At 38.9% G+C, this 23,812-nt stretch overlaps 1 protein-coding gene across 5 annotated transcripts in view; it reads left to right on the top strand.

The window, feature by feature from the left end:
* The first annotated feature begins 1,018 nt into the window (after nucleotides 1–1,018).
* Nucleotides 1,019–23,812, top strand: part of ptprt (protein tyrosine phosphatase receptor type T) — a 331,722-nt gene continuing 308,928 nt past the window's right edge. For all 5 annotated transcript variants that reach the window (XM_085407122.1, XM_085407121.1, XM_085407120.1 and 2 more), the window contains exon 1: nucleotides 1,019–1,437. In XM_085407122.1, coding sequence (XP_085263248.1) covers nucleotides 1,350–1,437 — 88 coding nt within the window. In that variant the 5' untranslated portion in view covers nucleotides 1,019–1,349. The remainder of the gene's footprint in view (nucleotides 1,438–23,812) is intronic.

Raw genomic sequence — 23,812 nt, 5'->3', positions numbered from 1 at the left:
TTGGTGGCACTGCATCTCTTAAAAATCCTTTAAACAAAAATCTTACTCTTAAAAACACTCACTCGCGTGTTAAAGTCAGATTGTGTTTCAGTGTTTGTGGGCAGAGAGGTAAGACAGACAGCCCTTGAAACAGAAATCCTGTGACAGCAGAATGAGTGGACTGAACGGGATCTCATGACAGAAAAAGACACGCAAAGAAAGAGAATGCGAGGGAGGGAGAAATGAGACTGAATGCGAATCCTATCCTTTGCGGAGCATGCAGGCGATAGGACCCAGGGGGAACCTAGGAACTTAAAACTGCTTTATTGTAGTGAAGCTAGCGGGAATAAAACGAAGCCATTAAAGGAACTTTGACATCTAACCCTTAAAGTTAAAAGCATGTGTTTAATGACGGCGATAGAACAATAAGCAGTAGTGTGCGTGTATGCCTGCAACTTTTTTGCTTAGTGGTTATTTTATTCCAAAGTAAATACAAGCAAATTAACCACGCGGATACTTTAACGTTAACGGACTCCATATTTAATCATTTTTCCAAACTAAAATAATCTATTACCAAACGTCCCAAACTGTTCTCTATAGAATGACCACGGAGACGTATGTTGCCAGTGAGAGAGTAGACTAGATGTTTCCATTTAAGAAGTTCTTTAGGTTTAGAATGATCATAAATGCTTTTTTTTTTTTTAATATTTCCCCAATGCTGATACCCAAGATTACACCTGAGGAAAACCCAGTTTTATTGCACCTTTAGTGAACTCTGCTCCCCTTGTTCATGTTTTTCCCAGTTTGACCAGTTATTGGTTAATTTACAGCTCTTACTTCTTTCAAAACTCGGCCTTGATGGTAAATGGCAATGTCCTGTTTTAGTTTCCATTCAAACGCCACCCTGTTTTATTTTGAAACGTGTCACCGGACATTCAGCACGCGTTAATCCACTCCTCTTTACGCGGGTGCCTGGCACCCGGTGTAATGTGCACTCCTCTCCATTCCTCACCAACTCTAAGTCAGTCTGTCAGAGACCGTCTGAGCGCGCACACATACACAGAGCCCTTCATACAGTCTCTGGGGCACACGCGCGCACTGACGCACACAGACACGTTGGCTCGCTCTGTCGGAACATAGAAGATAGGAGAGGAAAGGGAAGCGGAGAGCTCCCATTTATTTGCCCCCAACTTCCCTCTTTGCGTCTACTTGTGTCTTTCTGATTCTTCTTATCCACCAATGCAAGGATTTTATTACTCTTATTACTGCCACTGCTGTCCCGAACTAAGGGAAACAACTTTAAGGACCAGACGGGAGTATGTAAAATAATTCTTACTGCTGAACAAAACAAGAAGAAAAAGAAGGAAGAGATGGATAAACGGAGTAATTCTGGCGTTTGGCTGGCAGCTTTCTTCTACTTTGTACTTTGGGGACACACTGATGGACAATTCTTTCCAGGTAGTGAAGCAATTTATTCTTGTGTGTGTGTGTGTGTGTGTGTGTGTGTGTGTGTGTGTGTGTGTGTGTGTGTGTGTGTGTGTGTGTGTGTTTTAAATATTTTCAGATTCTTTGTGCATTGGTCGGCTTTGATTCAGTTTGAGTTGAATGTCACAGCGCTGAAGTTGCTCACATAGGGAGGACATGCAGGGTGATCTGAGCGCTTTGTGATTTCCAGGGCATTACAGATGCATATGTGGTACTGCTGGATAATGTGATAGTAAAGCAACTTTAAACTCGGCACGTTAGTCGCAGAATCTAAACCACTGTTCTGTATCCACACAGAAATCTTTGCATATGAGTAAGAATGTCCGAAAAAAGGAAACTGCAATAAATCCCTTGTTTAAGTAATTATTGAGATGGTTTTTTTTTAAATAATAGTGCCAGTTTGACTTATGATGGACACTCGTCTGAGTTTGCGTCAGCATATTCAGTTCAGCTTCACATGGCTCATCGGAGGTTTTGACAAAGTTTTGGAGCTTTAGGAGGTTTTGCTTTACGAAGCTTACTGTAAGGACGGGCTACATGTTGTTGACGGTAGAAATGTGTCTCATTTTCAGTTCAAATTATAGTCTACTTTACTGAAATCACTTGGTTTTAGAAACGGGCAGAACAGTGCGCGCTTGACTCGGTCTGAGCGCAAAACAGTCAATTTACAGCGTCCCCACACTTCTTTACATAACCTAATGATCACAGATATTTTGACATGTACTCCGGCATGCATATAAACGCGCACCTGTACAGCGGTACCATATGAAAAAAAGTGCAAGTGTTATTTAGAAACAAAGTGAAGAATAACTGAAGTTTCCTTTTTAATCTTTGGGCAATGGACTAATTCTAACAGCAGTTCAGATAGCCGAGTAATACTCCGCTTCTCAAACGGCAAATATACCTGACAGTATATTACAGTAAACATACAGATACACAGTTTAATCTCTCGGAGTTTAAAGCTACGGAATCCTCTTGCTGTCCGCAACATCTCCCCTCCGCAGCCCACACTCAGCATCGCTCTGGCACTTGTTACGCACAGGCGAGGTATGGAGAGTTTTCGGAATCCTTTTGGTTTTAGGGATATAATCGAGTCAGTGGTGATTACGATTATCTTTTTTCAGAAGTGGAAGCTCCACAGTTAGATACAAAGACACGAGAGTCGAATTACAACAGCATCGTTATTACTCCCAAACATGGGATATATATCATTTCTTGATAAAACACATCCCGAATGAAAACCAAGAAGCCGTTTAGAAGAGATCAACATGCGATTCCGTAATGGAAACATTTAACGATTCTTCAAAAAAAATATAGTCAATATTTAAAATTATAATGCAAGCACTTTATGCCCTCTGCCTAGGGCTGTTTTGTATGCTCTTTGATCGTTGAATCTCACTTTTTAACGGTCATGATACAATATGAGACTTTCAAAAACGTCCGCTTGTGTCCTCTGCTCAAACTCAGGAAACTGAAGGTAGACGTGAGATGAAAAGAAAATCCGTTAAAGTCAGCGATGTTTCAGCGGACTGCAGCAGCAACCTGTCTACTCTGTGTTCTGCTCTCTCCAAGCATCTTCTGCTTGGTATTCATGACTTGTACGACTGCAAAAAGAGGCTACTTTGAAGGAAAGACTGGCTCTAAACACTGAGTCCTTCCTCGCTTTATCTTGCATTCTGTGTTGCAGAGGTGCAGAGCCGCGAGTAGCCTCTTTCCGTGCGTAATGGTGCAGCGGAGGTAACCTGTACTTTGTGCGTTACGATAAAGGAAGTACATAACTCGTCAAATGTGTGTGTTTATGTCTGAATTCAACTAAAAACTTAAAGCTTTGTGAGATATGAGTCTTCATTTCGACAGGCTAACATTAACAGACACGAGGAGAACAAAAGAAAACAGTTTTAAAGCCACATAAACAAAGGAAAGCCTATCCTTCATACAGATTTAAAGCAACTAATGAAACACAGGTGATCTCATCATCAGGCTGTGATAAATGGACAAAAGGCTCAAAATGTTGCAGAGGCTGAAAATATTTTTAGATTTTTGTTTGTTTGTTCGTTTTTTCTAAAGAACGATTTGGAGTCTTTATAATATAAGAATGCATCATCATTCTGAATTGTTTCACTCACATTTTTCACTTTATTTGCAATTTATTTTATTAGTGTGTGTGTTCCTGTATATGTAACAGAAGAGAGCAAAGGGACAGTTTTTTTGCTTGTTGTTTGATACGTGCCGTTGGGGGGCGATATTGATACATCCTTGCTATCTGTCGGACAGATTCCCCTATCTCTCTCTCTCTCTCGCTCTCTCTCTCTCTCTCTCTCTCTCTCTCTCACACACACACACACACACACACACACACACACACACACACACACACACACACACACACACACACGTTGGACCAGACTTTTTTAAAATGATTGTTTTTTCTTTTTATTCCTCTTACAAAAAAATGTGAAACATATTCAGCTATAATGATAATAGACTGAAATCCAATGATGAAGAAATCAATTTCACCCCACGGCTGTCAGTCACTCTTAATGACATCTTGTAGAGGTTGTAATAACCCTCTAATCCATCCTCATATGGAAGCTGCATTTGTATTTGTCTGTTTGCGGACTTAGTTTTTCTGTGTTTATTTATTTCATACTTGTATTTTTTTTAAACATTCAGCTGTTCTAGTTGGCGTTTTGAAATTGGTTTAAGCTGAAGTTTAAGCTGAAGTCAGTGTATGACTTATTGATAAAGCATTAATAACTTACCTGCTTTCTCCTTACCTTTGCTTTTGTGATTTGGGTGAACTGATCCTTTAAAAAGAGGTTCATTTGTTCTTGTGTTTTGCAACAACATTATGTTCAAGAAAGCAGAGGCATGTGTTACTCAAGGCCGTCCTTTCATTTGGTGTGTGTGTGTGTGTGTGTGTTGGGTGCAGCTGTGCTCCTGATACATGTCTTTGAGCTCCAGTGCCCACTAATTGTTGAATATCCGGTTGAATCTTGAGGTGATGGGCACTTAGGTGTGTGTGTTTTCATGGAAACCAATTTACAATTTATATTCCACTTAATTAGATTTCTTTGGCAGCAAGGACAAAAGGGGGGAAAGTGAGAAAAAGAATGAAAGGAGAAAGGGAGCGACCGTGTACTTACTTACTCTTTCTCCTTGACTTGTTTGCCTGTTGTGTTGACATGATAAAGGGATATAGAGAAGTCTTTGGCTCTGATCAAATAAACATCTCTCAATTCCCCAATTAAAGAGCCATTTGTAAGATTAGTGTAGAGACTGCTATGTGCGTTTTGTAAATGAATGACACATGGAGACCTCTCATATAAGTGAAGTGGAGTAAAAATGTGCAGAGGTGAGGGGAAAAAGAGATTTACATGAGCAGAGGAAGGACGTGTAGAATGAACAATGATGAACTTAGGCGTAAAGAACACGAGAAGGTGCGGTGAAATGAGAAGGTCAAAGAACAATTTGGGAAGAGAATGGAGGAGATGTGTGGAAAGGGTGAACTTAGGAGGGGGAGGGGTAAGAGAGAGAAACTCAGGGTTAAGCGAGCAAAACAAAGGGGTGGGAGTGAGGAAAGAAGAAAGGGGGAGAAAGAGAGATGCAAGGGAAAATATGAGGAGGAGTAAGAAGGAGAGTACTCATCTAGATGGGGTGACGAATGAGGCAGCAGATGATATGACCATCCCTTCTTGTAATCTCATCCTTTTGCCTTTGCCTTCAAGCTGCTCTCTATGAATCTTCTCCATCTCCCCTTCTATTTTGAAAGGAAGTGGAGAAAGAAGAAAATGATGGAAATGAAAGAAAAGACAGAAAGAGTAAGAAGTAGATTAACATTCTGGACATGTAAAACAAAAGGTAGGAGAAACTGAAGTTATAGAGGGGAGAGAAGAGCAGATGCCAAGAACAGGACTGGAGAAGGAAGAGACTGTGAGAGCAGAAGAGAGGACAAGAACAAAAAAAGAGAGGAGCTGTCTAGCTGAGATGTAGAGAGGCAAAGGAGTAAGGACGAGTGGTCGGAGGAAATGACAAAGTATCACAAGACTTCCAGAAAAAAAAAACTGCACTAAGTTGATTATGTCTCACTGTTATCGACTGTCTGAGTGGCTATAATTGTTTCCTTTGCTGTGTGTGTGTATGTGTCTTAAAGAACGACAGAGAGAGAGAGAGAGAGAGAGAGAGAGAGAGAGAGAGAGAGAGAGAGGGATTTATGACAGGATATCTGTCACCTCATGCCCCACTCTGTTTAGTATGCTGTCCATCCTCTGTGTGCGTGTGTGTCTCTGCCTAATCCACACCACTTATTCTATTGGCCCGACTAACTGACAGCCTAATAGCAGGGCATGTTGAGTGCTGGAGCATCGTGCATGTGTGTGTGTGTGTGTCGGAAATAGAAAGAGACGGACAGTTTGGTGTTGAATGAATGGTAGTGCATAGTGGAGCTGAAAGAGACCAAAGGTATAAAGAGTGAGAGCAGCCAGTCTCTCCATTCACTAATGTGCACTTAGAAAAAAGAAGGTGTTAATGCAAATGTGCATGTGGTGCAGTATTAGCGCGCAGTTACATCAGAAATTAATTTGTATACCCTTGGTGCTGAATGCCTGCTGATGCAGGGACCACTCACCACCCTTAGATGGCTTACCACCAATGCTGGCAATAGCCTGAATTGCCAGGCACCAATTAGCTGGAAGACCTATTCTAAGTGCTAACATAAGCTTTGGTTAATGCAAATACATTTTGTGAAATTTCAGCTGATTATAATCTCAGCTGCAGACAAGTTCAGAGGTGGAAAGACAAAATCATTTCCACAGTTTTCATTAACGTCGTGTAAAAGTCTCGTACATCTTCCATTTTTTAAAGTCTAGCGAGGAGTACATACAGAGTGATTGGGAAAAAAATAGTGGGAAAGTCATTTTTTCACCACAGATGTGGTCTGTCTTTTATGATTCTCCAATAAATTTCATTATTAGGATGTCTTTCAAGTTCACCATTTGTCTGAAAGCCCATTCAACATTTGAGGCAATAATCACAAAGCACCTTCAGCACCATTATACCCCTAGTCACAAAAATGCAGATTATATTCCCTTCCTCTGCATGTTTTTACTGAAATGTAATTTTTCTGTAAGCTCATGGCCAATTATCAAAATTATTGCCTGAAAACATTAACAAAGTTACTCCCTTGTGGGAGGCAAACAACCATGAGTTCTCTGTTCTGGAAGATGGTAGCCAGGCTGACAGTTATCTGCGATGAGGATATTTGACAGTTCAAAGCTGAATGAGACACTATGAGCACTCAACGATGACATAGCTGTCAAATGCAACTCTAATGTAAGGACAAGAAAAATGTGTGTTTAATGGGCCTGAGGGCGAATTGCCTGGTGTGTCCACGGAGCCATCAGTGCACATAAAACTCATTCGTAACAAATGTACAGATTTAGCCATCAGAGATGCGGCCAGTTTTCCATTAGAACTACAGATAGCTTTATTAAATGGGCTGAAGATATTTGGTGTAGTGAAACCAAGATGTCTTATAATATGCACAAACTGAGCGTGAAACGGAGAAAAAAAATTTTTCCCACCTGCAGAGGATTTAGAGCATGACTCAGAGGGAGAAACATCTCTCACTTACTCTCAGAGAAAAGTAGAAAGCATGTATAAACATTTTAAAACAAAGAATTCCCTTTATAGTTGAGCATAAACATAAACAGTTAATGCCTTCCCTCATTAAAGTAAACTAAGAACATATGGTGTATATTTCAGTGTATTTTTGTGCACTACTTTTTGAGTACAAAAGTGAGATAGCAATACAAGCTGAAAAGTTAATATCATCCCAGGACATTGTGTTATTGTAAAGTACCGCATTGTTAAATCTGTAGTTTGAACATATGCCATTCAATTCAATTCAATTCAATTCAATTCAATTCAATTCAATTCAATTCAATTTAAATAGCGCCAAAACAACATCAACAAGAACAACAACAGTTGGCAAGATAACCCCAACAATCAAATGACCCCTTTTGAGCAAGTACTTGGTGACAGTGGGAAGGAAAAACTCCCTTTCAACAGGAAGAAGCCTTTGGCAAAACCAGGCTACACTTTTATCACAGCCAAAAGAATTCAGATTGATGATATTGTTGTATCTATAGAAAAAAAATATAATAAGAGACAGCAGTGTAATTTGTAAATGTAAAACAGGTTATAGCTATGTAATGATCGTATTCTTGCAGCTCTAACTTAACACTTTTGCTGACTGACCAGTTGACCAGGCAACTTGTGCAAATTTATTTGTAGAAAAATAGTTTGAAGTTGCTTGCCTTGCTGTACATCTTTGTGTGCCACCCACAGGCCCTGTAGAATGTGGAAAGAGTATACAGTTTTTAGGCAAAAGAGTCATAATACATGGTATTTCTGCAGTATGTCAGCTCATTATTACTTGCTACAATAGTTCTGGTAAAGTTAAATGTGCTGTTAAGATTTCAAATCCAGAACTTAAAAGTTGGATAGCAAAAAGGTATTCTTATTAATATGGTGCCAACATTTTAAACCCACATTATAAACAATAAACAAATTTGGATACAGTGAAAAAAAAGAAGTTTACATTCATTTTATCTGTTTGGGACAAGTGTAGGTTGAGGTATGCAGTCATGTTGACTAAGTATATCATAAATCATGATTAAGAAATCTCACAACGATACTCTCATAATTATAATTACTTTTTGGGTACATGCCAGTTACACTGGAATGATTTTCTTTCCCTACCTGAGTACAGTAGAAAATATCATGACTGTGAGCTTTGAAAAGAGAAGAAAAGAGCATTCATTTCTGTGTTCATTAGTCACCTCAAAGCAGCAGAAGATATCACTAACACTTACCATACAGCCGTCTTTCAAGCAGTAATAGCCTAAATAAAATATATGCCTGGTGGACATTGAACTTTCATTATAACAAATTAAACCATTAATTACAGTTAATTCATGCATTACATAAATTATACAAGGTTACGTTTATAGCAGCCTATAAATTATACAGCCATCATAAGTGATACAACAGTGCATTCAGAAACCTTAACCTTAGAAGGGCATAATGGCATTCCTGATAGAATTCAGCAGCTGGATGGTAGCAGACATAAATGAGCTGGAAAATGTTTTTGTTTTTATCCTTTAGAGGCTGTTAACTTCGGCTTCAGGGCAGGATGGTGCAGATGTTCATCTTCCATGTCTTATTGCACTTTGACTTCACTTTCAGAAGGGAATGCATCAGTAAACATAGCTTTGTGGCACTTTTAAGCTTTCGGGAGTTAGGCGAAAAGAAAATGCAACTCTTAATAAAATTTTGAGTATGAGTGGTTCCTTAAATTTTCAGAAAGCTGGCCCCCTGCCAAAATCGCCTCCACTGTTCATTTGTGAAAGCAGTTTATGGCATGTTAATTAGTTTTAATAATTAAGCATTTTTTAGACACTGTGACACACATGTCATGAAAAAAAAACTTTGGTTTTGTCACCTTTTTGATGGGTCAGATTTAATTGACTGGTAATTTAAAGAATTATGCTTTAGAACACATGTTTCTTGCTGTAAAAGGTTACTTTTTCATCCAAACAATCATCTTTTCCTAATTTGAGGAGTTAGGAAAAGATGTTGGTTAGGCCTGCACCTGACCAACAGGTTTTGGTTGAAATTAATCCATGAATGAAGACAAAACTGAAGTGTTCTCTGACATGAGAACTGGACCTCAGTCTTCTGGTTGAAAGTCAGTAGCTTGCTGAAATATCTTTGACAGGGCTAATAATATAATAACCTCTTACTTTGAAATTATTGGTATGCACAGCACACAAAGTTTAATGAGCAACTACTAAATACACAGTTTTTATTTCTACTGAAACATCGTCTGTTGTACCAGAGCAGGAAATACCTCACAAAATAAGAAAAATTATGTATAAAATAGATTATTCAAACCTTGGATGAACATATCTCTATTTCAACAGTTTCATATAATTGCTGTCTTTATTGATAAAGATATAACAAATTAATCTGTATTTAAATATTCATTAGGTTTCAAAAGTTCTTGTATAGTAAGAATGTGATGTGAAAAATTTCAAAATAAAAGTTCTTTCCTGATTTTGCTCTCTTGGAGTTAAGATTGGTTTAATCTGACAAACCACAACTGTTTACAAGGAATAATTTTGGTCTTATTTAAAGCAACTGCCCAACTAAAATAAGAGCAATACTGAGCATTCAATTAAACTGGTTCTCTGAGGACTTCATAACTCTAGAACAGGGGTCTCGAACGCCAGTCCTTCAGGGGCAGTGTCCTGAAACTTTTCCATGTGTCCCTGTTGCAACACACCTGAATAAAATTAGTCTGTCATTAACAAGAGTATAGAACTTGACTGCATGCTGAAGTGGCAACCCCTAACCCTACTCAAGTAAATGTAAGTGTTTGGAAAAATGTACTTCTAACAGTACTTTTATTGCACCATGTTTATTCACTCATGAGCTGCTGTAACATGAATCAAATGGCTGATTTGCCACCTCAGCATGCAGTCAAGTTCTATACTCTTGCTAATGACCTATTCATTTTATGCAGGTGTGCTGCAACAGGGACACATGGAAAAGTTTGAGGTAACCAGCCCTCCAGGACTGGAGTTTGAGACCCCTGCTCTAGAATGACTTCCTTCTTTGCTTCCAATAGATAAAAGTTGTCCTTAACTACAACCAACCCAGGATTTTGTCTCTTTAATGTGAGGACACTGCTTTTGAGGTTTTGCCAAAATAACTGATGCTTGTGCGATATTCTCACCAATTTTTCTTAATTGGCGTGATGTTTCCTCCAGATTAGTTAAGCTTTTATGAAAAGGCTAGAGTGGCCATTTTCCTGCCATGGTACTCCAACTGGGGTAACTGCTGAAGATGAGGGCACATGTCTAAAATGGCAAAACAAACTTGGAGACAAATCAAGTCGTGATTGAGCTGATTAGAATGTTGGAGGTGTAAAACATACACGGTGCAGCGCATTAAAAACTTCCTTCCCTCTAATTAAAATAACTGCTGATTAATGCAAGAGGTCTTAACGATGCTTAACAAGGTTTTGCGGTAATTAATCCATATTTAATAGAAGATGTTAGGCGAGAGAGACTGCTTCGTCGGCTGAATCAACAAGCTTGGGGGTGTGGATGGCAAAAGGGAAATAAAGGAGGAAATGAGTCAAATAAGTGTGGGTAGCAGTTATAAAGACAGTTATTCAATTTAGCTGAAGGAGAGAGAAGAGAAAGAAAAGATATTAGATGACATCTGAGCATCTCACTGTATTCTCAGAGTGACTAAATTTAATTTATGTCAGACTGTGTGGGAGGTTTTACTCAGAAGATAGATACACAGATGTAGTCAGAGGCACTCTCAACTAGTCTATAAAACATTTCGTATAAAAATCTAAATAACCAAATCAAACTTTAAAGTTCAGGATAAAAGAGCCTTTGTAGAATAATTCCTGTTTATTACAACTCGGGTCTTGGTCTCTATTAGTAGTTATGGCCAGCTTTTCTATCATCATCCTTAACTGTATAAAAAAAAAGAAGCAGGGCAGGAAACACAAGCGGTAGAAATAGAAAAAAACATATTAGGAAGAATAGATAACGGCATTCAATAAAAGTATTACCCGTATAGTGTATTCATGGTTTGAGTCACCTGATTCCTAGCCAATGACTGCGACAGGCTGTGGAGCTCTTTCAACTTTTGCTCTTGAGTCAGTGTCTTTATAGGAATGCATATAAATAACTGAATTCCACTTCTACCACTTTTTTATGCCATGCAAAAATGTTATTAGTTATTAGGTATAAAGTCAAGGTTAAAGCAATGTTCAAAATGTGGAATCATGATATGCCCTTACATGCTATTTATTCACGCTTTCATGATCTGTCTCTAACCTTGTTGTTGAATACTTTATTGAACACCAAAAAGAACTCTGGCAAATCAGCTTTTACTATTCTTAGTTATTGTACTATTCTTAGTTAGCGTATTGTCTGTCTTGTCTTAATGTTGGTTTAAAATGGAGCACTGTAACAAAAAATAATTTCCCCCAGGGATCAATAAAGTATTCTGATTCTGATTCTGATTCTGAATGGCATGTCACTTAAACTAAAATGGTGAGCATGGCAAAACACATTTGCTAAAAATTTGTAGCTAATATTCTCTCTTTCATAACACTGATGTGGAGACTTCTGCTCAAAGGACCACTGTGCTTAAACACAGGCTCACAGGGGACACTACTAGATTCAGAAAACACCTTACTGTGCTTTAATAACAGCTTAGTAACAGGACAATGTGATTGTCCAACCTAGTCTATGGGTAACTTGTTATAGAGTCACAATGCTTAATCAATTGACACATATTTCTGGAAAATAATGCTACATTATTATATGTTCTTCAACATGAATTCCTAACATTATTTTATGCTCCTGAACACAACTCTTTATCAGTGCGCTCTCATTTGTATTGATTTGTGCCCATGTACACAAAATGAATGTTTTCCACTTTTGAGAGTGGTCGGAGGTGAAGCAAATCATTTACAAGTTCATACATATGAACGATTTTCCCATCTTATTGTTTCAGGTTAAGCAATAAAAAATGATTTGGTTAAGGTTATGTATTAAAAAAAACTACAGGGTCAGGAAAAGACCTTTATGGTAAATGGCCTGTATTTGTATAACACTTTACTCAGTCCCTAAGGACCCCAAAGCGCTTTACATTACATTCAGTCATTCACCCATTCACATTCACAAAATACTGCTCTGTCTTTTAAAGCTTAGTTTTCTTGGTTCTCATGGTGACATCTCGCTGCTTTCTCAAGAAAATATAGATGCTTGTGACATGACAGACACACAAATTCATGAGTCATTGTCATGAAAAATGTGAAAACTGGTGTCCTTGAGCAAGAAAGACTGCTTTTTTGTGATTATTTAAAATGTTGTTATGTGACTGGACTGGACTGTACATAGACTGAGGAAAGGCAGAAATAAAAAGAGATATTTCAGAAGAAGTGGTCAGAGATGATAAAAAACGAGATTCAAAGAAACTGAGACTGTAATTCAAAAGTCGAAAAGTATCTTTCTCATGGGGAGAAACTGCACAGAACTAACGGTAGAAAGACAGAAGAAAACTAATTATAAGGGAATATAAAGTTGGCAAAGAAGGAATAAATGAAGATTGACAAAGGTTTGGATAGAGAGGAATGGAGAGAGCGCTAGAGACAGATAAGAGCAAACATCATAATATTTGCCTGGCAGTTTGATTTCCCCTCTCATTATTTACACACACACACACACACACACACACACACACACACACACACACACACACACACACACACACACACACACACACACACACACAAGCACACACAGACGAAGTACACAGGCTGCCCAATATACACACATGTTGTTTTTTTGACAGAACAGTCTGTAGGTGCCAACCATCTTCTAGTTGTTTACAGACTTTCATCTGTACACACTCTTTCACACAAACAGATACACATGTATAGTACACACAAATGCACACACTTGGCTAAAATACTGCCAAGTATACACAACTGTAATCCAGCATCTGCTCTCCTTTATTTATCACTTACTTTTAATCTTTCTCTTCATACTGCATTCTTTATGTGTGATTTTCTTTCTTTCTTTTTTAAACAATTCAGCCTCTTTCTTATTTTTCTCACTCCATATAAGCATCCTCCCATTCATTCATTCATTTTAGCCTCACTTCCACTGATTCGGCAGTCCATCTGCCTGTCAGTCTATCCACTTATGATTTCATCATTTCAGCAATCATCCATCTAACTGTCAGTCAAACCAAACCAAAGCGGTGCACGTGAAGCGAAAGGCAAAACACAGCGGTGTAAGTGTTCATGAGTTCAGTGTGAGCGTACGCGTCCAAAGGTGAGTGTGCGCTCAGATGAAATGCTGATTAATAGATAATTGCTTCTGTCATGGGTAGCTACAGAAAATGCTGCTTGGATAAGTGATACAGACGCACAGAGAGGAAGACAGACAGGAGAATGGACAGATAGACAGAAAACCATTTCCTCAGCCAAGAAGCATGGCAGCCACTGCTTTACCTGTCACTCACAGATAGAGGTTAGAGAAGTAGGGGCGATGGAAAGAAAGAGTAAAATACATAAGTGGGGGAGATCGAGAGGGTAAACGTGAAACCAATGAGGAGGAAGTGGAGGAAGCTGTGAGAGAAAGAGATTTGAGATGAGAGAAAACCATTGAGGATAAAAAGCAGAAATGACAAATGGGAGAATGAGTGGGAGAAAAGAAGGAGAAATAAAGATTGTAGATTGCTGAGGAGGAGGTGCAGGAGGAGGGAAAAGGAAGAGATTAAAAAGTTTAACATGGACAGTGAGAAAACGCCTCATTGATAAACACTTTAATACATAAACGTGCTAGTGTTTTTACATGCCACCCTCATGCTTGAATAAGCTGAATAAGTGAACACCTCACACTCAGACTGTTGGCTTACTTGTGGTAAAATGTTAAGAAGAGCCTTCAGCTTTCAGGCCCCTCTGCTGTGGAACCAGCTCCCAGTTTGGTTTCAGGAGACAGACACCTTCTCTACTTTTAAGATTAGGCTTAAATCTTTCCTTTTTGATAAAGCATATAGTTAAGGCTGGATCAGGTGACCCTACAATAGCCCTGGGCTGCAGGTAGTTTGATTTAATCATTAGTTATTAATCTCTGGCTCTCTTCCAGTGTGTTTTTTATCCTTTCTTGCTCCCCTCACCCACAACACAGCACAGCAGATGGCTGACCATTCCTGAGGTCTGGTTCTGCCAGAGGTTCTTTCCTGTTAAAAGGGAGCTTTTCTTTCCCACTGTTGCCAAAGAATTGCTCAAAGATCATTGTAGGGTATCTGCTTAACAATATAAAGCACTTTGAGGCAACTGCTGCTGTGATTTGGCACTATATACTGTGAATGAAACTGAATTGTTGCTTGTTGCGTAAATTGCAGTGACCTTTTCCATCAGGATAGAGTCTAAATCTAACCTTAGTGCATTTTTATACCATGTCAGCCTGTCTCTAAGCTGCCACTGCTGAACGCTGCCACATTTAAGTGCATATGTTTTCTGCTTTTTGTAAAGTCACGTAAGTATGAGCATTGTGGTCATTACTCAAAAAGTAATTTATTACAAACTGTTACTTTAAAAAAATGTATTCCATGAAGAAAATAATTTGCTACTCTTTAGATCACATTTCTATTAGGCTACATTTCTACACTGGAAATGTAGCCTAATGCCAATGTAACTGACAGCAAAGCTGGTTTTCCCAAAGAAAGCTTAATATAGAAATATACCGAGGTGCATCAATTAATGTTTGAAATCACTGATGATTAAGATGTCAAGTTAATCGGTCAATCATAATCTTGTTGTTTATTTAACTCTGAGGAGACAATTCAGGAAGTTGTAAGTTCTCTATAGGGTCATCTGTGCACCTTTAAATAGAACTGGAAAGAATTTTCTTCCAGGATGTTGTTCTTCCCATCTTCTCTTATCTAGAACACCCACAAATCCCAGTGGTCATATTTTGTATGAACGGAGCCATTATACAACAATTATGAAATAGAAGACTTTGTTTGAAACATAAATAACCTGTTTTTCTAACAGATGAAAATTTGATTGCTTGTGAAAAGCTATAGTGGCACAGAAAAACAAGCAGGAAAAAGGGGGCAGATATATAGGAAGACACATCAACACAAACAGAGTGATGATCTATATTTGATCTGCGCCTTTGTTCTTTGTACTATGTGAGGCAGTTCATGAAGTACGTCTTTGTTTCTAAACATGCTATAAATAAATTCACATCTACTCTGCCCGGTGGACAGTTAGAGAGCAAAAGGCATTTTAACTGTAAAGAACATAGAGCTTTTCTTGCATATTTTTAGATTAAAGCAGTAAAGTTTTTCCCAATAGATAGATGCAGAAAAAACTGAGAAAAAGAAGCAAACAGACAAACACACTAATAAATTCTTGACTTTATAAACGCTCTAGTTCTTCAGTGTTAAACTAGAACAACAAACTAGAGCTTCTTCCTTCCTTCCATGTAGTTTTTATTGTAGATTCTGAACAAAGACAAAAACCTTCAGCAATACAATATGTGTTTATTGCAAGAAAAGGAAATGACAGCTATTTGTCATGTTGTACTACAAGCTGGAAAGGAACTTTCATTACTGTGCAGCCCATTAAATGAATGGCAGAATTTTGAATTGTGATGAAGTGGTGAAAAGTAAGAATAGAGGTTTGTATTACAAACTGCTTTCTCTGTTTCCCACTACAAACTTTGAGACAGGAATAGGCTGCGGCGGGTTTTACTACTAGTTGAGGATAATTGCGGAGCAGATGTTGGATGAGATGAGACTTTGTTGATGACTACTGCTGAGTTATGAGTCATGACTAATTATGAATATACTTTAAGTCCTCCATGGTTGTATGCAATGAGATAATGGCCCATTAAAACACTCTTAACATGCATAGACCTGCATGAAACAGGTGCATGACCCATTTCAGCTTTACAAGTGTAGTTTAAAACAGTCTCATCATTTTAAAGCCCGCACTCAACTCCCCGTCTATAGCATCATCAACAGATTGTGACTCCTATTTGTAAAATATGTCATTCTCAGACTTAGAATTATCCCCTTAATTGTGCACAATACTCGGGGTATATTTAACAGCAGACGTTAAAATAAGTGTTAATGACAAATTTTCCAGAAAAATAAGAGAAAGATCTGTATGTTAAAAAAGAAAACAAATCTAACCAGAGACTAATGTGCAAGCAAGAATAATTCAGTCCTGCCAGTTTGGGCATGAAATTTGAAAATATTTCAAATAGTAATTTTCTAGGATAATACCATGCATATTTTTATTGCTCAGCATGGCATAGCTGTCCATTTTGCAGTCTACCCACAACTAAGTGGTTTGTCAGTGAAGTAATAGTCAGTGGCATGGTATGATGAACCCAAGGTGATGGAGACATGTCATGCCCCCATTACTTGTGATTTTAGCACTTTGTCATTTTTAATTATGTTCATGTAACATTTTCTTTTGATGCAAATAGTAAATGCACATGTAATTATTTCCTATTCTGCCATTTCATAAACATTACTTTGTGTGAATTTGTGTGCAATGGTCAACTTACAGTGTACAATAATAAAACCACCACTGTATGAACATTATAAATGACTTCCATAACTTTTGTTACACTGCTGGAAAGCAGTAGAGGCTGTAGCTATCTGAGCAGTACAGTCTTATTCTATCAGGCTGTCAGTCTGTAGCCCAGAATAGCATGACTCACAAAGGAGCAACAAAACCCAAAGAAATGCAATAAAAGCAGCAGCAGCAGCAGCCAACTGTGTCGACCGTGTCTGTACTTTAGAGCAGATATTAACTGTGCCATAAGAGCAGCCTTTTCCCCTTTCTACAGATTAGAGAGGGAAGAGATAACAAGAGAAAGAAGAAAAGAAGGTGATTAAAAAGAGAGCTTTATAGATACATTGAGTTGGGGTGGCAGGTAAAAAAAAAAATCAAATGACAGTGTAAGATGTAAAATGAGAGCGATGACAGGATTAAATGAAGATGACAGGGTAAGAGGCCAAAGAAGGGAAGTGATGGAGAGTATTTCGAGTGACAGATATGGTTTTGTTTTTAGTAAAAAAAAAAAAAGAAAAAAAAAGAAACTATAACTAGTATTTGATTAATTAATGCAGTTTTCCCAAATCTGCCTTGTACCAGCGATGCATTCCTATTTATTTGCTCATTCAACTTGTTTCACTTTCACTACAGTCCAAAAGCATGATCTTAGCTCGCCTGTCAAAACTGTAATACCAAGCACACATGCCCATTTGTTTCTCAGAGGATCTCTTCATGTCTAGTGTTGACTGCTGTGAGGCAAAGAGAGCAAGAGCAGGGTAGGCTATGGGAGAAGATAAAAAGAGAGAAGAGGAAACTCAAAAGAGCAGCAAAGAAAGGAGGGAGCGATAGAGATAAAGAGAGTATATGATAAGAGGAAAGTGTTGGGTATTAAGAAATAGTAGTGAAAGTGTAAGCCATGGATGGTAATGAACTACCCTGTTGCTCAATAGACCACCAATCTTGGCACTGAGCCTGTGTGAGTGTGTGTGTGTGTGTGTGTGTGTGTGTGTGTGTGTGTGTGTGTGTGTGTGTGTGTGTGTGTGTGTGTGTGTGTGTGTGTGTCATTGGTAGGAGGAGGAGACAGCTCTGGGATAGTAACAACCCCCTTGTCTTATTCCTCTTGAGGTCCTATTAACCTTTACTCAACATTCGCAAGCACACACACACACACACACACACACACACACACACACACACACACACACACACACACACACACACACACACTCTTCTTGACTATCCCACTCAGACACACACCCTCATGTTCTCTTTTGTTTCCCTGTGTCTCACACACACACACGCATCATGTCCTTACTAAGGAGATTTAAGAGCTGAAAGTTAATGCCACCGTCATGCATGGCTCCCTGTGGAGAGAGTCCGACTTGGCTGGCTTTGTGTGTATGTGTGTTTGTGCTTGTATATTATGTGACTGTATTTTTTTAGTTGTGTCCTCCACAAGGGTTGCTAACTGGCATATAAACTCTTATCAGCTCCTATCAAGTTCCCAAACAAAAAGTTGTTGTTGCACTAAGTGGTTGGACAAAAGTAATGTTTCCACTTACATTGCTCAGAGGAAGCAGTAGGGAGGCGTATATTTACTGGGGTGGATGTAATATTAGTCTGACGCAAAGGATCTAGTGCCAAAGACTTTATTTGGAAATGCATTAAGCTCAACCTGCTGGTTTTTTTTCCAAGTTTAAAATCCTCCATATCCACTGCAGCCTGTACAAAAATTATTGTGTATTGTGCCACCTGCCCCAACTTTCACCAGTTCACTGAAGATTTCTGTGACAGTGGGCTCCTATAATTCCACTTTCTCTTCCTTTCATGGTGTTTTAACATTTTTGTCAAATTGGAAACAAAAAACAAAAACAAAAAAAACATGTCTTTGCGGATCAGGTCAGTGTATCAGAGGTGGGATCAAACTCATCCATATCAACTGTCATTCTGTACCTCTTCACATAAAGAAAAAAATATCAAAGAAAGGAGATGATCCTATGAAATGACAGCGAGAGGAGAAATGTCCCTACTAAGTGTTATAATAATAATACATTGCATTTATATAGCGCTTTTCAAGGCCCTCAAAGCGCTTCACAATTCATTCACTCTCGCATTCACACACTGCCCTGGGGCAGACTGACAGAAGCGAGGCTGCCATATCACGCCATCGGCCCCTCTGACCACCACCAGTATACGGTAGGTGAAGTGTCTTGCCCAAGGACACAACAACCGAGACTGTCCGAGCCAGGGCTCGAACCGGAAACCTTCCGATTACAAGGCAAACTCCCAACTGTTGAGCCACGATTGCCACCAATGTCCAAGTGTTGTAGGAGAGTAACATGAAAATATCAAGAAGACTTCTACTTGGGTCAGAAAACGGCTTTGGTGATATTTTACAAATATAGATTCATCTTTTAAAAAAAAAAACATATACTCTCAGTTAACCACGAGGCACTGGCAAATACACAAGAGTACAGTGGAACAATGTACAAAAATAAGTTTGGAGGCAGATGAGAGAACCAAGATGCTTTTGTCAGATGACAGAAATGTAACAGCAGCGTCTTGGTTCTGTCACCAGAGTACTGAAAAGTCAGGCATTTTAAAAGGCACAGTGTTACAGATGAACCAACCACTACCAACCCATTAAACCCATGAATCCAGCCAAGAAGACCTATGGGTGGACACTCAGAGCTCCTCATTGGAACACTACATGCAAAAAAGTGAAATAAAACTAGACTAAGTTCAATCAAAAGGCTGAGGCTGCAACATCTACATTTTCAGTAAACAGAATTAGATAAAACTGAACCATTACAACTACTTTCAACTGTAATTAAGGTCAAGCCTGTCCAATGTGTTGAGAATTTACATTTGATTTTTATTCTACCAACTCCTTTCAACTCTTACCAGGGAGATTATGTCCCAACACAAGGAGGAAACAAAAACATCAGAAAAGCTCTGGCCAGATAGCAGATTCAAACCCAGGACCTTCTCGCAGTGAGGCAACAACGTTAACTACAGTGATATTGTGCTTCCCTCAATCAGAACTACAGCTTTGGGATTCAGAGCTAAAGGTCAGCAGTCATGTGCAGCGCACACACACATACACACACAGAACAGAATATAATTAAAGACTGAACAGAAAGTCTTTCAATAAGTTCCCCATTGTTCCAGATATAACTCATCAGTTTAAGTTGAAGAATCCACACTTTTGAAGCCAAAATGCCATGAAACAGATAATTTTTTCCAACATTCATCAGGTTGTGTTTGTCCCAGTGGTAGTGCACCTTCCTGTTGTAACATCCAGAAGAAATAGTCAGTGGGGACAAACTGAATTATGGCATATGCATCCATCCATTCCGCTGTCTTCCTACAAATAGGTTTTAAAAATGCTATTTTTTTTTTCAACAAATCACAATGCTGACCCATAAGCTGTACCTACCACTGTTTCTTCAAAACAGGTAAACGTGGTAGAAGTATAAGGATGAAAGAATTACTAAGAGATATTCATTCCATACCATCTCTGGACTGGACTTTAATACTTGTAGTTTCACCTTGCAAAGACAGATGTCTTTGAAGTGCACATGCAGACCCTGATGTCCTTTTAGTACGGAATAAGTATCTTACGTAATGGCAAATGCAGAACGTTGTTAATCAGATGGAGGTAAACTATGCAAAAATGCAAATGCAATAAAAATGACATGCAAATGAGATATACCCTTAGTGAAAGACTGGACTGAATGTTTTGACTATTGTTTGTGTTAATGAAGTAATCAGACTGATGTGCTAAAGTGGAGACTAAAGTTAATTGAATTTTTTTGAAGATTTGATTGTGGCTATTATCAGGTGGCTTCTGACAGACAGAACTCACGAGAGTGCAAAGCACCGAGGTGACAAAGGCATAGTTACCGTGATAACATCTGCATACAATGAATATTTGTGAAGACATTTTTAATTTCCTGCTTTTTTGCTTTCTCTATCTTTGCTAAACCTTAGAACAATTAACTCGAAGAATTTCCCTCACTAACCCACTCTCTTTGTTTCTCGCAATGTTGAGTGTGGAAATATTGAATTCAACAGAATTCAAATAAACTATTATACTGCGGTCTTTGGCAAGGTTACAGGCAAGGACAGCAGTGGCTGTATGTTTGTAGATTCATGTGTCTACTTTAATGTGCCTTTGACATGTGAGTGTGTGTTTTTATATATAAAATCCTACAGGTGACTGTGTGTGTGTGTGTGTGTGTGTGTGTGTGTGTGTGTGTGTGTGTGTGTGTGTGTGTGCTTTCCCTCTGGAAAAAGAAAGAAGATCAGAGTGTGTAGTGATGAATAAAGCTGACACCAAGTCTAGAGGGTGTACCAGCGCCTGCCTGTGTGTGTTCATTCCATGACCTCCAGGCAGTGTGTAGGAACACAAGTTCAAAAACTATTTCCCCCTGAAGTCATGGATGTGTATTAAACATCCTCTACAAAATCAAATTTTAAAATTTGGTGTGTACTTGTCCTTTCCAGCAATTTGCTTTGAAACCCCAATGGTTTTTATTAAAACACATTTTTGATTTTCATTTTGTTTACTGACATGTGCTAAGGTTATATTTTGGGTTGTTAATAAATAAATAAATTGAATAAGGTTTGATCTCAGATTTTGGGTGAAAACAGAGAAGCAGGATGCCAGCATAACAGTGCTCATCTGTGAATGTTTATGTAAAGAGGGGGTCGGGTGGTGGTGGTGGGTGATAAATGGCTTTTGTTCACAGTTTCACACACTGGGAGTGATTGAGTGTATGTCTGTGTTTGTGCACGCTTTTCACTTAAAGCTGTAGGTCTGTGTGTGTGTGTGTGTGTGTGTGTGTGTGTGTGTGTGTGTGTGTGTGTGTGTGTGTGTGTGTGTGTGATTGGCAGCAGTAATTGGTGTCTGGTTGGGAGAGGAAAACAGTGAATGCATACAGTCATGGAATACTGATAGATGCTTTCTGGACTGAATATCAAAATGCACACACAAAAATATAAACACTGGACCCTTATACCAAAGAGTCAGCCAATAACATTGATGTATATATATGTTTTATGTGCTCTATATGTGCTTTTTCTTTGTTCTCCTTTCTCTGTGTTGCACTCAACATCATTAAGTGATTTTCTTTTCCTTTCTTTTTGATTCTCTAAAGTAAATGGGGGTTTGTCCGGGATATCCAAACGTGGTGGAAACGGTAAAGCTCTGGGGCCTGTTCTTCGTACCGCGCTAAGTGAGTTAGCTGGATGAGATTGTTGACGATTTCGCGTGATCCTGGATCGTTCGGTTCCCCGAAGCCCATCCGGGACTTGCTGTCATAGCAACAGAGCCGTAAGCGTAAACCTGCTGGGGAGCAGGTTCACTTTATGTAAACAGGATTAGATCGCGGCCACGCAGGTATGCCCGCGTCATTCATACGAAAGCAACAGCGATATTCCACCACTGTTTCACCATAAATAAATAACATCAATGTAACTAAAGACAATGCAGCACTTGATCCATTTATTGATTTCACACAGATAGATACAGGTCATTTCCTTAAAAAGGGAAATGTACTATTAACATTCTATTACATGTATGTGATTATTACAGATGTAATTCATATTTCAGAGTAGTAATTGCAAATTACTTTGTGTAATCAAGATGAGAGACCACGGCTATAAAGGCGAAGGTGGATTTGGGAAGCCTGTCGCAGCCATGTCCTGTCCGTATACGCGAGCCACCCATTGCGGAAGGTGCAAGATTGATAAGGAGAGTTTACAGAATTCAGCGTATATTGCGGGACAGACAGGATCCTTTAGCTCAGCGCGACAGTGTGCTCATAGAGAGATATCGATTTTCCCGTGAGGATATTATTTACTTAACCAACTTGTTGACGAGGGGGTGCAGGACCACCACCTGTCTTTTGTTGCTCTGCCCTTTTCTTGGTTGCTGTTATAAACAAACAGATTATTCCAGGGTCTCTTTCCAAGAGATGAAAAGCAATATAAGTGATAAATATTACCATTCTGTAGAATATTCTTATATTTCACTTTTACCTGTTCCCATGTTCTAGTGGGTCCTGTTGTGGCTCTAATGTGAAAGGGGATATAATATAACATATTATAATATAATATAATGTAATATAATATTGGATAATATAGTGTGATATGATAAATCTACCCTACCGCCTACTGGTGTTGGCCAGAGGGGCCGATGGCGCGATATGGCAGCCTGGCTTCTGTCAGTCTGCCCCAGGGCAGCTGTGGCTACAACTGTAGCTGCCTCCACCAGTGTGTGAATGTGAGAGTGAATGAATAGTGGCATTGTAAAGCGCTTTGGGTGCCTTGAAAAGCGCTATATAAACCCACTCCATTATTATTGTTATTATTAAATTACTTACGAGTTTAATTTGTCAGCAACTTTCTGCCAGCCCTCGCTCCTTGCTTTTGCAGCCTTTGCAGTGTTCCCTTGCGTTCTGATTACACTCTGAAACTCCTGAAATCCCTCACTCAAGAGTTCTTGCTCTGCTGCCGAAAAATACCGAGCGCGCTCCTTCGACATTTTCGCCGACCAATCAAAGGGTTGCCGATCAATGTTTCTACTATCGATGCGTAGCCCCTGTTGGGCCACCCAGTGATCTCACATTACTTCATCCAGCTATACTAATCGTCAACAACAGGTGTGTTCAGGGAACCGGAATAGCGAGCTCAGAGTTAGCGCGATGATTTGGTCTTGGATGTTTCATTTGATCTTGGATGTAGTAAGCGACGTACGAAGCACAGGGCCCTGGTCATTTTTAAGTCAAGCCAAGTTGAACTGCTTTTCAAAACAGTTTAACATACCTTTGTAGTTTAGATTGAACAGCGCTTGTACACACACAGGGTACACAGAGCTATATTAGAGATGCTTACCTTTCCTACTTATTACGCTTCACATCAACGTTTTAATCGATGTTAGATTTTAAAGAAGTATATTTTTACTACTTGATACTGTAATTGAGCTAAGGAAACACAAAGCAAAATTTAGGATACACAACATGCAGAACATTTAGAAACATTCACAATCCACATACAAATAAAAGCTACATTACATTGAAGTTATGTGAGGGACAGAATTACATTTCTAAATTCAGGTAGTGGAATTGCTTTGAGATGAAAATCTCAGCATTGTGCACGCTG

Source organism: Rhamphochromis longiceps, linkage group LG5, assembly GCF_057381845.1.
Source record: "Rhamphochromis longiceps isolate RC_006_pf linkage group LG5, R_longiceps_female_GT1.1, whole genome shotgun sequence".
Taxonomy (NCBI): domain Eukaryota; kingdom Metazoa; phylum Chordata; class Actinopteri; order Cichliformes; family Cichlidae; genus Rhamphochromis; species Rhamphochromis longiceps.
Note: the sequence above shows the minus strand (reverse complement) of the source record. Positions and strands in the feature narration are given on the sequence as shown.